The sequence below is a fragment of the Ursus maritimus genome, unplaced genomic scaffold (assembly GCF_017311325.1).
Source record: "Ursus maritimus isolate PB19 unplaced genomic scaffold, ASM1731132v1 scaffold_9, whole genome shotgun sequence".
Classification (NCBI taxonomy): domain Eukaryota; kingdom Metazoa; phylum Chordata; class Mammalia; order Carnivora; family Ursidae; genus Ursus; species Ursus maritimus.
In genome coordinates this window covers 7,473,684-7,491,015 of record NW_024427107.1, presented here as the reverse complement: position 1 = coordinate 7,491,015, position 17,332 = coordinate 7,473,684, and the positions used below count along the sequence as shown (strand labels likewise).

Genomic DNA, 17,332 nt, shown 5'->3' with positions numbered 1-17,332 from the left:
TTCCCTTAGGAATCCATTCATATAAGTGACATCAATTCTGTTTTTCTATTTTCAGTCTTTGATTTCCGTTTTTGTCTTCATTATTTTCTTTCTCCCATTTTCCCCAAATTTTCTTTATTTTTTACATAACTTGTTTTTCCAACTTTATTGAGTTATAATTGACATAAAATAATGTATAAATTTAAGGTATACAACTTATTGATTTGAAAATTGTATATATTGCTACATAATTACCAAAATAAGGTTGGTTAACACATCCTTCACACCACATAATTACATTCTTTGGGGGCGCCTGGGCGGTTCCATCATTAAGTGTATGCCTTCAGCTCAGGGCGTGATCCCAGGGTCCTGGGATCAAGCCCTGCATCAGGCTCCCTGCTCTGCTGGGAGCCTGCTTCTTCCTCTCCCACTCCCCCTGCTTGTGTTCCCCTCTCGCTGGCTCTCTCTCTCTCTCTGTCAAATAAATAAATACAATCTTTTTTTAAAAATTACATTTGTTGTTGTTGTTGTTGCTGCTGTTGTCATTATGGTGAGAACATTTAAAATCTAGTCTCATAGAAAATTTCAATTATTAGTATAGTATTATTAACTAATGTTACCATGCTATACATTAGATCCCCAGAACTTTCTCCTCTTATAACTGGAAGCTTGTACCTTTTGATCACATCTCCTCTTTTCCCCCACTGCCCAGCCCCCAGCGACCACCAATCTATTGTTTCTATGAGTTCAGCTTTTTAATATTACACATATAAGATCATACAGTATTCGTCTTTGTCTTTTTTTGCTCAGCATAATGTCCTCAAACTTCACTCATATTGTCACAAATGGCAGGATTTTCTTCTTTTTTAGAGCAGAATAATGTTCATTCTATATATAGACCACAATTCTTTACCTATTAATCTGCTGATGGACACACAGGTGGTTTCCATGTATTGGCTACTGTGAACAATGCTGCAATGAAGATGCAAGTGCATCTATGTTTATGAGATAGTGAATTCATTTCCTTTGAATATATGCACAGAAGTGGGATTGCTGGATCATATGGTAGTTCTATTTTCATTTTGTGAGGAACTTCTATACTGCTTTCCACAGTACCTGTACCAATTTACATTCTCACAACAGTGCATAAAGGTTCCCTATCCATCCCTTCCTGCATTTGTTATCTCTTGCCTTTTTGATGATAGCTATTCTAACAGTGTAGGGTAATACCCAATGTGGTTTTGATTTGCATTTCCCTGATGATTACTGATGTTGAGCACCTTTTCATGTACCTGTTGGACATCTGGATGACTTCTTTGGAAAAACATCTTTTCAGATCCTCTGCCCATTTTTTAACTGTATTGTATAGGGTTTTTGTTTTTTTGGTTTTTGTTTTTGCTATTAAGTTGTACAAGTTTCTTATATATTTTGGACATTAACCACTTATCAGATATGTGATTTACAAATATTTTTTCCACACTGTAGGTTATCTTTTCATTTTTTTGATAATTTCCTTTGTTGTGTAGAAGCTTTTTAGTTTGATGTAATCCTACTTGTTTATTTTTTATTTTGGATGTTTTTGCTTTTGATGTCAAATCCAAAAAATCTTTGCCAGAATGATGTTAAGAAGCTCACCACCTATGTTTTCTGTTAGAAGTTTTATAGTTTCAAGTCTTACATATTTAAGTCTTTAATCCATTTTGAGTTAATTCTTGTGTGGGGTATAACATAGTAGTGCAGTTTTATTTTTTTGCATGTGGCTGTTCACTTTTTCTAACACCATTTATTGAAGAGACTATCCTTTCCACATTGTATATTCTTGGCTCCTTTGTTGTAAATTAGTTGACCATATACATGTGTGTTTATTGCTGGGCTCTCTATTCTGCTTCATTTATGTCAACACCATAATGTTTTCATTACTGTAGTTTTGTATTATAGTTTAAAATCAGGAAATGTGATGTTCACTTGGTTCTTTGTTCTCTCTCAAGATTACTTTAGCTATTCAGGTCCTTCAAGGATCCATGCAAATTTTAGGATTCTTTGTTCTATTTCCGTAAAAAATGCCATTGGAATTTTCATAGAGATTGCACTGAATCTGTAGATTGTTTTGGATAGTATGAACATTTTAACAATATTAATTCTTCCAATCCATGAACATAGAATATCTTCCCATTTATTTGTGTCTTCTTCAATTTCTTTCATCAATGTCTTGATTTTCAGTGTACAGGTCTTTCACCTCCTTGGTTAAATTAATTCCTAGGTATTTCATTCTTTTTGATGCAAATGTAAATGGGATTGTTTTCTTAACTTCTTTTTCTGAAACTTTCTTATTAGTGTATAGAAATGCAACAGAATTTTGTATATGGATTTTACATCCTGCATTTTACTGAATTTGTTTATTAATTCTAATAATTTTTTGGTGGAGTCTGTAGGGGTTTCTACATACAGTATTATGTTATCTGCAAATAGTGACAGTTTTATTTCTTCCTTTCCAATTTGGATGCCTTTTATTTATTTTCTTGACTAATTGATCTGGCCAAGACTTCCATTACTTGTTGAATAAAAGGGGTGAAAGTGGACATTTTTTTAGGGTATCTCTACTAATTTAATAAAGTATTAACTGGTATATCTTCACATTAACTGAAAATACTTTCTATATTAAGCATTATAAGCATACCTCATTTTATTGTGCTTCACTTTATTGTGTTTCACAGATACATTTTTTTTTTTACAAATTAAACCCCCACTACTGAGATATGCTCAGGAAGAAAAAAAAAGATTCCTTTCAAAATATTACTGCAATATATTACAGTAATGCACAATGTATAATACAATGTACCTGGTTACCCAAGAGCCCTGATGGAGATGTACAATAAGGTTAATGTTGTTTTCATGCTGCCTAACACAATGCCCATTCTGCAGGCCATGGATCAAGGAGTACTTTTAACTTCTAAGTGTTATTTTCAAAATACATGTCATAAGGCTATAGCTGCCATAGATAGTGATTCATCTGAAAATCTGGATAAAGTAAATTGGAAATCTGGAAAGCATTCACCATTCTAGATGCCATTAAGAACATTTGCAATTCATGGGAAGAGGTCAAAATATCAACATTAACAGGAGTTTGGAAGAAGTTGATTCCAACCCTCATGGCTGACTCTAAGGGGTTTAAGATTTCAGTGGAGGACGTAACTGCACATGGGATGGAAACTGTAAGAGAAATAGAATAAGAAGTAGAACCTGAATCTGTGACTGAATCACTGCAATCTCATGACAAAACTTTTACAGATGAGGAGCTGCTGCTCATGGATGAACAAAACAAGTGGTTTCTTGAGTTGGAATCTACTCCCGGTGAGGATACTTTGAAGATTGTTGAAATGACAACAAAGGATTTAGAATATTACATAAAATTAGTTGATTAAGCAGCAACACTATTTGAAAGGACTGGCTTCAATTTTGAAAGAAGTTCTACTGTGGGAAAAATGCTATCTCACAGCACTGCATCCTACAAAGAAATCGGTTGTGAAAGAGTCAATTGATGTGGTAAACTTCATTGTCTTATTTTTTTTTTAATTGCCATAGCTGCCAGCCTTCAGCAACCACTATCCTGGTCAGTCAGCAGCCATCAACATTGAGGTAAGACCCTCTACTAGCAAAAAGATTACAACTTACTGAAAGCTCAGATGATGCCTGATATTTTTTAGCAATAAAGTATTTTTTAATTAAGGTATATACATTTTTCAGAAATAATGCTATCATGCACTTAAAAGACTACAGTTTGATGTAAACATAATTTTTATATGCACTGGGAAAACAAAAAATTCATTTGACTAACTTTATCATGATATTCACTTTATTGAAGTGGTATAGAGATTGAAATATCTTCAAAACACGCCTGTACTTCCTCCAAAAATATTCACAGGTACATTTTTAGATGATTTATTCAGCAACTTCCTCAAAAATATTGTATTAACTACATTAAATAGAAATTATTATGTTAGAAAAGCAAATTTCCTACCAAATACCCAAAATAATGTAATATGATTTCAAAATGCTTTGTGGTAAGTTAAGTCTCACATATAAAGAAGCATAGCAGTTTGCAAATATGCAATACACGTATTTATACAGTGTAGTTTGTAGTCTTAACAAAAGGGGAAATTATATTCACATAATGTAGGGTACTTAAACAAATATGCCTTTGTTTTTGTGCATTACCCCTCCAACATTTTTTCCTGTGTTTAAACTTCTCTCTGCTACAAAATGCTACCACATTTTTTTTAAAATTTATCATTTTTAATCAAATAATGTCCTTTTTATCCTGTAGAGTCTCCCTCTGACATGTTATCAAAAGGACTGAGAGTTAAGAGAAATGGAGACTATTTGGTTACTAGTAAATTTTAACCACTGAGATCCTCACCCTCTGTTATTAAAAGAAATGGTAATTTACCCAGTTACCCAATAAGTTTTGCCAAACTTCTCTGCAACACAGGTCTACTAGAATTTCTTCAGTAACTTTAATGTTCTTCACCTCCTAAAAACAAATAATGACTCTTTGAAGAGATTCTGAATAAGACCTTCTGAGAGAAAAATTTGTAAGAGTAATAATGAAGTAGTTTGAAACTATTTCAGAAAGTATTCTTCGCATGTTATTAGTTTGTAAATTATAAAATGGACATAAGTTAAAAATAACAGTACTTTTTTAGGTTAAAAAACCAACCAAACAATGACCTACAGCTTAACCACCTTTGGTCAGAGGTTTGGTAGACACTGAAGTTCTATTTCCCTACAGAATTAACACCACACTATATAAAGACAAATATCCAGGGTGGTGGAAGAGAAGTGGACATATGGAAGGGACACTTTTCCACTCCTAAAACAAGGACTATAAGTCGCATGCAGCAAAGATTCAATGAATGTTGGCTGACTGAAACCAAGGGAAGTAGCACAACAAGGTAAAGAAGTAAATGCTGGCTACCCCCACCCTTTTTCTTTTTAACCAGTGGTAAACATAACCTACTTGCCCTGGCCATTTCCATTACCACCAATTCCTAAAAGTGTTCTTAGATAAATATCTGCTGATTTTAAAAATAAAGAGGTGGAGAGGAGTTGAAGGAGGCAAGATTATAAGAGGATTTTTTTCATTTCCTTCTTAAAATATATGCAGGGAAAATGTAGAAATGGAAGACAATAGGTTAATTTTACAAAACAACATACTGGAAGAGGAGTTAAGATGGTGGAGGAGTAGGGGTCCCCTTTTTCAGCTGGTCCCCTGAGTCTACCTGGATAGGTACCAGACCATCCTGAACATCCACAGAATCAGCCTGAGATGCAGGAAGATACATCTGGACCTCAAACAGCCCTTAAATTTGTGTGGAACCAGAAAAGGCCCCAAATCACCAAGGAATTGCTGAAAAGGAAAAACAAAGCTGGGGGCATCACAATGCTGGATTTCAAGCTGTACTACAAAGCTGTGATCACAAAGACAGCATGGTACTGGCACAAAAACAGACACATAGATCAATGGAACAGAATAGAGAACCCAGAAATGGACCCTCGGCTCTTTGGGCAACTAATCTTTGATAAAGCAGGAAAAAACATCCAGTGGAAAAAAAGACAGTCTCTTCAATAAATGGTGCTGGGAATATTGCACAGCTACATGCAAAAGAATGAAACTTGACCACTCTCTCACATCATACACAAAGATAAACTCCAAATGGATGAAAGACCTCGATGTGAGACCGGAATCCATCAAAATCCTAGAGGAGAGCATAGGCAGCAACCTCTACGACATGGCCACAGCAACCTTTTTCATGACACATCTCCAAAGGCAAGAGAAACAAAAGATAAAATGAACTTGTGGGACTTCATCAAGATAAAAAGCTTCTGCACAGCCTAGGAAACAGTCAAAAAAACTAAGAGGCAGCCCACGGAATGGGAGAAGATATTTGCAAATGATACTACAGATAAAAGACTGGTATCCAAGGTCTACAAAGAACTTCTCAAACTCAATACACAAGAAACAAATAAACAAATCATAAAATGGGCAGAAGATATGAACAGACACTTTTCCAGTGAAGACATACAAATGGCTAACAGACACATGAAAAAATGTTCAAAATCATTAGGCATCAGGGAAATTCAAATCAAAACCACGTGGAGATACCACCTTATGCCAGTTAGAATGGCAAAAATTGACAAGGCAGGAAACAACAATTGTTGGAGAGGATATGGAGAAAAGTGATCCCTCTTATACTGTTGGTGGGAATGCAAGTTGGTACAGCCACTTTGGAAATCAGTGTGGAGGTCCCTTAAAAAGTTAAAAATTGAGCTACCCTATGATCCAGTCATTGCACTACTGGGTATTTACCCCAAAGATACAGACGTAGTGAAGAGAAAGGCCATATGCACCCCAGTGTTCATAGCAGCATTGTCCACAATAGCTAAATCGTGGAAGGAGCCAAGATGCCCTTCAACAGATGACTGGATTAAGAAGATGTGGTCCATATATACAATGGAATATTACTCAGCTATCAAAAAGAACGATTTCTCAAGGCCCCAAATCTCCAAGGAACTGTTGAAAAGGAAAAACAAAGCTGGGGGCATCACAATGCCGGATTTCGAGCTGTACTACAAAGCTGTGATCACAAAAACAGCATGGTACTGGCACAAAAACAGACACATAGACCAATGGAACAGAATAGAGAGCCCAGAAATGGACCCTCGGCTCTTTGGGCAACTAATATTTGATAAAGCAGGAAAAAACATCCGGTGGGAAAAAGACAGTCTCTTCAACAAATGGTGCTGGGAAAATTGGACAGCTACATGCAAGAGAATGAAACTTGACCACTATCTCACACCATACACAAAAATAAACTCCAAATGGATGAAAGACCTCGATGTGAGACAGGAATCCATCAAAATTCTAGAGGAGAACATAGGCAACAACCTCTACGACATCGGCCAAAGCAACCTTTTTCATGACACATCCCCAAAGGCAAGAGAAACAAAAGATAAAATGAACTTATGGGACTTCATCAAGATTAAAAGTTTCTGCACATCCAAGGAAACAGTCAGAAAAACTAAGAGGCAGCCCACGGAATGGGAGAATATATTTGCAAATGACACTACAGATAAAGGACTGGTATCCAAGATCTACAAAGAACTTCTCAAACTCAATACACGAGAAACAAATAAACAAATCAAAAAATGGGCAGAAGATATGAACAGACACTTTTCCAATGAAGACATACAAATGACTAACAGACACATGAAAAAATGTTCAAAATCATTAGCCATCAAGGAAATTCAAATCAAAACCACACTGAGATACCACCTTACGCCAGTTAGAATGGCAAAATAGACAAGGCAAGAAACAACAATTGTTGGAGAGGATGTGGAGAAAGGGGATCCCTCCTACATTGTTGGTGGGAATGCAAGTTGGTACAGCCACTCTGGAAAACAGTGTGGAGGTCCCTTAAAAAGTTAAAAATTGAGCTACCCTATGACCCAGCCATTGCACTACTGGGTATTTACCCCAAAGATACAGGCGTAGTGAAGAGAAGGGCCATATGCACCCCAATGTTCATAGCAGCAATGTCAATAGCTAAATTGTGGAAGGAGCCGAATGCCCTTCAACGATGACTGGATTAAGTTGTGGTCCATATATACGATGGAATATTACTCAGCTATCAGAAAGAACGAGTTCTCAACATTTGCTACAACATGGACAGCACTGGAGGAGATAATGCTAAGTGAAATAAGTCAAGCAGAGAAAGACAACTATCATATGATTTCTCTCATCTATGGAACATAAGAACTAGGATGATCGGTAGGGGAAGAAAGGGATAAAGAAAGGGGGAAATCAGAAGGGGAGATGAAACATGAGAGACTATGGACTATGAGAAACAAACTGAGGACTTCAGAGGGGAGGGGGGTGGGGGAATGGGATAGACCGGTGATGGGTAGTAAGGAGGGCACGTATTGCATGGTGCACTGGGTGTTATACGCAACTAATGAGTCATCGAGCCTTACATCGGAAACCGGGGATGTACTGTATGGTGACTAACATAATATAATAAAAAATCATTAAAAAAAAAAAAAGAACGATTTCTCAACATTTGCTGCAACATGGACGGCACCGGAGGAGATAATGCCAAGTGAAATAAGTTAAGCAAAGAAAGACAATTATCATATGGATTCTCTCATCTATGGAACATAAGAACTAGGAAGATCGGTAGGGGAAGAAAGGGATAAAGAAAGGGGGGGTAATGCGAAGGGGGAATGAAGCATGAGAGACTATCGACTCTGAGAAACAAACTGAGGGCTTCAGAGGGGGGCGGGTGGGGGAATGGGATAGGCTGGTGATGAGTGGTGGGGAGGGCCCTTATGTTATACGCAACTAATGAATCATCGAACTTTATATCAAAAACCAGGGATGTACTGTATGGTGACTAACATAATATAATAAAAAAATATTTTTTATATAAATAAATAGTAAAAAAAATAAAATAATAAAATAAAAAGTTCTAATGACTATTGATAATTCACTGTTGAATGTACACTGCTTTGTCATTCTTTTTTTTTTTTTAAGATTTTATAAATAAAATAATAAAATAAAAAGTTCTAATGACTATTGATAATTCACTGTTGAATGTACACTGCTTTGTCATTCTTTTTTTTTTTTTAAGATTTTATTTTTAAGTAATCTCTGTATCCAATGTGGGGCTCAAACTCACAACCCCAAGACCAAGAGTCACACGCTCTACCAACAGGGTAAGCCAGGTGCCCCCTGCTTTGCCATTTATAAACAACTTCACATAATCATCACAATAACTATACGAAGTATTCATCTCATTTATAGAATATGAACAGAAACTCAGAGAGGTTAAGTGATTTGCTCAGGATCAAAAAGTCAACAACTGACAGGGTCTGAATTCAAATTTGTGTTGCTGGCTAAGATTCTAGTATTCTCTTCATTATGTCACAGCAATGATATCTCATTTACTTAGATTCTATTTAGATAAACTAGGAAAATGAGAATTTGGAGGGAAAAAGACAGGACTTTCAACTAGAATCAGAAAGCAAAATGTTGTCCCAAACTTTTAGGATTTAAAATCATCTTGCTAGTTCTTGGTGGACTAAAGGGCAGGCATTCCATCTTAGTCATCCTTGTATTTACTATAGAAAGTACTAAGTACAGCACTTTATACATAGTAGATCCACCAAAAATATTTATAAAATTGAATTAGCTGCATGTGTTAGCTTGTGCACATGAACTTGTCCTATTACTGTTGTACTAGAGCATGGTCTAACAAGGCTGCCTGAGAGTCATCTGACTCCCTGCAGAAGCATAATGCTATTTAACATAGTATTTACTATGGATTAGGGCCCAGACTATAAAATTAGCCATCAACTGATAGAAAATAAACTGCAAAAGATTTGAATCTGGTCAAAATATAACCGAATTACATCCAAGAGAGAAGACAACATCACAGGTATGTTTTTACTATCTTAGGGCATTAGCCGCATTTTTAATTTAATTTATCAATTTCACCCATCATTCTTTTTGTTTTCACTGATTATAGGAATATATTTTTCAGTTTCATGTAACTTCCTTTGAATGAGTTTTCTCACCTTGCTCATTTTCTCATTCATTATTGAAACATATTTTTAGTATATATTGGTAAGAAAACTTTGTTTTTAACACTTTGACAATTATGTATTGATACTTTTTAGTGAAAGAGTTTATCCTCTTATTTGATGCTTTTTAGTTTTTTATCCTTTTCGTGGTATGCACACTTTAGTACTCCTATCTTTTGTTGAAGAATTTTATCTTATGTTTGTTTTACACAGTAGCCAAAAATGAACTTATTGGGAAGATGTAGGTTATCTCACTGAACTGATGGGGAACTTGAGAAAGAAGCATAAACAAAATAGCAGCAGAAAACACAGCTGAGAACTTGCTGCCAAGACAGTCTCCTTAATATGCCACTGTTGGCACTATTGCTAGTACTTCATGGAATGTCACTGCCAGCAGACACTGCTGCTATACCCACAAGTAGCATGTTAGAATGCTGCCACATGCCACAGCATATAAATCCCAAATTCCCCCAATTTCTATGCATCACTCATGCTAGCATTCTAGGCAGAGCATGCATTTGGACAAGCTTACATCCAAAAAGAAAAAGAAAGAAGAAAGAAAGAAAGAAGGAAGGAAGAAAGAAAGAAAGAAAGAAAGAAAGAAAGAAAGAGAGAAAGAAAAGAAAAGAAAATACACATCTACTTAAAATTTAAAGAATATTTGTGTTCAATATTTTATTTTTTTTATTTTAATGTTTTTTTATTATATTATGTTAGTCACCATACTGTACATCCCTGGTTTCGATGTAAAGTTCGATGATTCATTAGTTGTGTATAACACCCAGTGCACCATGCAATATGTGCCCTCCTTACTACCCATCACCAGTCTATCCCATTCCCCCACCCCCCTCCCCTCTGAAGCCCTCAGTTTGTTTCTCATAGTCCATAGTCTCTCATGCTTCATTCCCCCTTCTGATTACCCCCCCTTTCTTTATCTCTTTCTTCCCCTACCGATCTTCCTAGTTCTTATGTTCCATAGATGAGAGAAATTATATGATAATTGTCTTTCTCTGCTTGACTTATTTCACTTAGCATTATCTCTAATTTTGGATAGTCATACTTAAAGATGAATTTCTTATAAATTTCCTGTAATTATTAACTAAATTTTAGGGTTTTACACGAATACAGTGGAATCAAACCTTGACTATCTACTTATGTAAGACTCTTACCTGGGCCAAGCCCATCATGGCCTATGACAATCTTATACAAATTCCCAAGGTGCACAGCTTCTAGGGAGAAGGTGGCTGTCTGTAACAAATCAAAAGGGTATAGTTAGATCTGGACTATGAGTCTGATTTTTAATAAGATTATATATTAAGATACACTAAAAATTAATTAGGAAAAGAATTAGGGTCATTCAATAAATCTAAATTAAGAATGTAAAGGTAAAACAATGTTAATTGGTAGAACATAATAAGATTTCTAATATACTTCACTCATTTTTGTTGGCCATGTCATTTTGAAAACATAAATTTGGGGACTTTACAAATGTATGTTTTAAATAATAATAATAACATAAATGTAATAATTACAAAATATACTAAATTTTTTTCATTCCTTTAAATACAACCAACTCTTACCTGCCTTAGAATGAAATTTTTAAAGCAATGTTTATGGGCCATTGTCAAATACAATGTTTCTAAAGTAATTTTAGGATATTGATGCGAAAATAATTGGAAATTTAGAACATGTATCTGAAGTCCCAATGTGCTGCTACAATAAAAATTATTCATGTTTGCGCTCCAAAGGTTTATGTATTCAGAATATGGGCAAAAGTAAGGAGCACAAAGTTCTTTTGATAAAATCTAAGATAATGATATAGGTTAAAATGTAAGAAAAATATATGATGTAGCATATCAGTTGAAAAATCATCCAGAAACAAAAATAATATTTTCATTTATGTAGTGACTTAAACTTTTTGAAATATTTTCAGATACATTTTGTTTTATTCTTAGAAGTCACTCAGTGAGAAAAAAATTCATTCCACAAAAAGAAGAGTGAGGCACAGAACAAGGATTAGAGATCAGTTCCTCTGATATATCATAATACTACTTTCCTTTGCAACCACTCTGCCTCTACATAAGTGGACTATAAAGAATATAAATAACAGATAAAGCCATTTACATTCATTTACAAAGAAAAATGTTGTCTGTGTACAGATTAATGGGTAACATTGTCCTCTCTTTATCTATGAAACACATCTGCTAGAAAAGGAGGACTTTCTGTGCAAAAAAAATAATAGCAGAGAAAATTATGAGTTATGATATTTATGATCATTGATATAGAGAATTCTAAGAAAAAGAAAGGACACATGTAATTAAAATATCCTGACATACTCATTTAAAAATTATTTGGGTCATCAAAAAGAGTTGAAATAATTAAAATATATTGAGCCTTTTATGCTTTACTCAGTTAAATATAATTAATACAGGTAATAGTAAAAATAATGTTACATATTCAGTTTCCACATTTGACAATGAAAGTTGTTATATACAGTAAATGTCATTTAACAACATAAAGGTAGATTTAAAATCAGACAATAGAAAATGACTTCAGTAAGACAGTGGACCAGGCAAAACCAAGCCCTCACTCCCCAGGGGAGATACCATTTTAACAATAATATATGGGGCTAGAATACATCTGTGCAAATTCTGGACACTAGATGAGAAGCTGCAGTACCTACTCCAATGCATAATAAAAAAGGAATTCCATCAAAAGAGGTAGGGAAGTTTATGACCTTTTGCATGCCCTACTTGGCATAGTGTGCTGTAATTGAGAAGAAACTTTCCATATCCTGGATCCTCTTTTGGGGCAAAAACAAAAGAGTACACAATGTATACAAAATTCTGGCTTTTCTGGGGGCTGCCCAAAGAACTGATTTCTCTCTCACTTAACTCAAGTACTAATGGCAGCAGAGTTTGGAAGACAACAAAAACAGAGAAGAGGACTGTGGCAAGTCAGAGCTACAGAGATTGTGAAGTATATAGCAGGCAGACATGGGGTGGAGTGCAAGAGAATATGAGCACAGGAGAAGAAACAGGAGCAAGAAGCTTAGGGAAATTAAGACAGTTAAAAGCACATATACAAGCCCAGAGAGGATACATAGCCAAAAAAGTATGAGAGGCCCTGAAAACTCTAACCAGCTTCATTGGTGAGGGTCTTCCCCTCACAATGCAGTCCTTTAAGATTAGGCGCGATAGTTATTTTTTCAAATGCCAAATCTCAACAAAAGATCACAAGACATATAAAGAGGGAAACACAGCCCAATCAAAGAAACAAAATAAATTAGAGAAACCAACCCTAAGGAAATGAAGATCTCTGAACTTTCTGAGAAATAAATTAAAACTGTGTCAAATATGTTCAGTAAGCTTAAAAAAAATAACACTGAAAGTCAACTTAACAAAAGCAAAAACTGATGCATGAACAAAATGAGAATATCAACAAAAGATGGAAATAAGAAAGCACCAAATACACTGTATGTTAACTAACAAAATTTAAATTAAAAAAAAATAAACAAAAAGAGCACCAAATAGAAATTCTGAAGCTCCTACATACAATAACTGAATCAAATTCATTAAATGATTTGGATAACTGACTTGATCAGGCAGAAGAAAAAAAAGCAACCTTGAAGACAAATCATTTGAAATCATCAAAATTGGAGAAAAAAAGGAAAACAATGAAGAAAAGTGAAGAGAACAGAAGGGATTTATGGAACACCACAAGCAGATCAGTATATGCATTATGAGAATCACAGAAGAAGAAAAAAGAGAGAAAGGGGCAAACAGCTTATCTGAAGAATTGCCAAAAACAACAAATCTAAGAGAAATGGACATACGAATTCAAGATGACCAATGAATTTTAAGATAAACCTGAAGAGACCCAAACAAGATCCATTAAAATCAAATTGTCAAAAGTTAAAGACAAAGAGAAAATCTTGAAAGCAACAAAGAAAAATGACTCATGGTGTACTAGCAAGCATTTATAAGTTCTTGAGTGGATTCTGGAGCAGAAATCATGCAAGCTAGATGACAATGTATAATGTATTGGAACCGCTGAAAGAAAAATCTGCTAACCAAGAATTTTATATCAGATGTTCACTGTCTTTCAAAAAAAAAGAAAGAAATTAAGATTTTTCCAGATAAAACAAAAACTGAGGAAATTCATTACCACCAGGTTGTCCTACAAGAAATGCTAAAGGTATTCCTTCAAGTTGGAAAAAAGAACACCAGACAGCAACACAAAGCCATACAAAAACATATTCTCCCAGTGAAGGTAAATACACAGACAATGTACAGCAACTTTTACTATTATAATTTTGGTGCCTAGGACCACTTTACTATATAGAACTAAAAGACGAAAGTATAAAAAACTATGTTAGTGGTTTTACAATATATAAAGATATAATTTATGACATATGTAGATAATGTCAACAAACTGGAAAAGCTAGAACAAATAGATAAATTCCTAGAAACACAAACATTTTAAGAGTGAATCACAAAAAGCAGAAAATCTGAATATACCAATTATAAGTAATTACACTGAATCAGTAATTTTAAAAAGTACCCTCCCCCAACCAAAAAAAAAAAAAAAAGTCCAGGACCAGATGGCTTCACGGGTGAATTATACCATTTAAAGAAGAGTTAATACCTGATAGCTACATGCAAAAGAATGAAACTGGACCACTTTCTAACACCATACACAAAAATAAACTCAAAATGGACTAAAGACCTAAATGTGAGACCTAAAACTATACAAAACAACAACAATAACAACAACTAGAAGAGAACACAGGCAGTAGTTTCTGATATCGGCCATAGCAACATTTCTCTAGATATGTCTCTGAAGGCAAAGGAAACAAAAGTAAAATTAAACTATTGGAACTATATCAAAATAAAAAGCTTTTACACGAGTGAAACCATCAACAAAACAAAAAAGCAACCTACTGAATGGGAGAAGATATTTGTAAGTTATACATCCAAAGAGAGGTTAATATCCAAAATATATAAAGAACTTATACAACTCAGTATCAAAAACAAGTAACTTGATTTAAAAATGGGTAGAGGACTTGAATACACATTATTCCAAAGAAGACATACACATGGCCAACAAACACATGAAAAGATGCTCAAGATCACTAGCCATCAGGAAAATCCAATTCAAAACCACAATGATGTATCACCTCGTGGCTGTCAGAGTGGCTATTATCCAAAAGATAAGAAATAACAAGTGTTGTCAAGGATGTGAAGAAAAGGGTAACCTCGTACACTATTGGTGGAAATGTACTGGAAATGTACTGTTTTCCACTGTGGAAAACAGTAAAAAGGATTCTCAAAAAATTTGAAAAAGGATTACCATATGATCCAATAATTCCACTTCTGGGTATTTATCTGAAGAAAATGAAAACACCAATTCAAAAAGATATGTGTATCCCTATGTTAATTACAGCATTATTTATAATAGCCCAGATATGAAAGCAACCTAAGTGTCCATTGATAGATGAATGGATAAAGAAGATGTGGGGTATATATACACACACACAATGGAATATTACTGAGCCATAAAATAGAATAAAATTTTGCATTTGAAACAACATGAATACAACTAGAGTATATTATGCAAAATGAAATAAGTTAGACAGAGAAAGAGAAATGCTATATTATTTCACTTATTTGTAGAACCTAAAGAACAAAACAAATGAACATACAAAACAGAAACAGACTCATGGATACCAGAAACAAACTACTAGTTACCAGAAGGGTGAGGGATTGGGGTGGAGAGGTGAAATATGTGAAGGAGATTAAGTGATACAAACTTCCAGTTATGAAACAAGTAAGTCATCGGGATATAATGCACAGCCTAGGGAATATAATCAGTAATATAATAACTTTGTATGGTGACAGATGGTAACTAGATTTAACATGGGGATTATTTCATATTGTATTAAAAATATTGAGTTTCATTATGTACACCTGAACTTAATAGGATGTTGTATATTGATTATACTTCAATTTAAAAAATTGCTGAAATAAATAAAAGCAGACAAAAGTAAATGGATAGACAATATTGTTGTCAATACTACCAAAGCATCTACAGATTCAACACAATCCCTATCAAAATCCCAATGGCAATGCATAGAATTGTCAAATCACTATGTTGTACACCCAAAGGTACTATAACATTGTATGTCAACTATTCTTCAATTTTAAGAAAACATTTATTTTTTCAAAATCCCAAAGGTGTTTTGCATAAGTAGAAAAATGCAACCTATAATTCACATGGAATCTCGAGGGATGCTGAATAGTAAAACAATCTTTAAAAAAGAACAAACTTAGAGATTTCACACTTCCTAATCTCAATACATATTACAAAGCTATAGTAATTAAAACAGCACAGTACTAACATAAAGACAGAAATATACACAAATAGGATAGAGCAGGGAGCCCAGAAATAAACCCGCATATATATGGCCAAATCATCTTTGACAAAGGTGTCAAGACCATTTAACAGGGAAAAGAAATCTCTTCAATATACTGTTGATGAACCTAGATATCCACATGCAAAAGAACGAGACCCTTACTTTATAGCATATACAAAAATTAACTCAAAATGGATTTAAAATCTAAACAGAATAATCAAAACTAAAAACTCCTAGGGAAAAAAAATAGGGATAAACCTTGGGAACACTGGATTTGGCAAAGATGTCTTGGATACGACACCAAAAGCATAGAAAAAGAAAAAAGCACAATAGACAAAGGAGACTACATCAATTAAAAATTTCTAAGCATCAAAGGATACAATTAAAGGAATGAAAAGACAACTTCCAGAATGGAAGAAAATATTTACAAATCATACTTGTGGTAAGAAATAAATCCAGAGTACATAAAGAACTACAACTCAACAAGAAATAGACAAATGTCTAAAAGATGTGAAAATGACATTTAAGAATGGAGAGATGCAAATCAAAACCACGATGAGCCATCACCTCACACCCATTAGGATGGTTACTGTAAGAAATTTTTTAAATAAAAACAGAAAATAAGTGTTAGCAAGGATGTGAAGAAACTGGAACCCTTGTGTATTGATGGTGAGACTGTAAAATGTTGCATTTGCTATGAAAACACTATGCCAATTCCTCAAAAAATTAAAAAAAGAAGTTCCATACAATCCAGCAGTCCTGCTTCTAAGCATATATTCAAAAGAATTGAATGAAGGGTACTGAAGAGATATTTGCACACCTATTACATTATTCACAATAGGCAAGAGTTTGAAACAACCAAAATTTCCATCAGTGGATAAATGGATCAAAAAATGTGGTACATATGTACAATAAAATATTATCCAGCCTTAAAAAGGAAGGAAATCCTACCACACTGTACACCGTGGATGAATATTGAGGACATTATGCTAAATGGAATAAGTCAGTCACAAAAAGACAATTATTGTAGGATTCCAATTATATGAGTTATCTGAAGAAGTCAAATTTATAGAAACAGAAAATAGAATGGTGATTGGCAAGGGCTGAGGGGAGGGGGAAATATGGAGTTCTTTAATGAGTACAGAGGTTTAGTTTTGCAAGATGAAAAATTTCTAGATATCTGTTGCACAATACTGTGAATATATTTAACACTAGTGAACTTAAAAACACTTAAACATAGTTATGACTGTAGTAAATTTTTATTTTATTTTTTTACCACATTAAAAAAAATCAGACAAG

The 17,332-nt window shown here is 34.3% G+C and overlaps 1 protein-coding gene across 1 annotated transcript in view; it reads right to left on the bottom strand.

Annotated features, from left to right (window-relative positions):
* Positions 1-17,332, bottom strand: part of RP1 (RP1 axonemal microtubule associated) — a 297,701-nt gene that overhangs the window by 213,630 nt on the left and 66,739 nt on the right. The window contains exon 7 of the mRNA XM_040626106.1: positions 10,788-10,866. Within this exon, the coding sequence (XP_040482040.1) occupies positions 10,788-10,866 (79 nt within the window). The remainder of the gene's footprint in view (positions 1-10,787; positions 10,867-17,332) is intronic.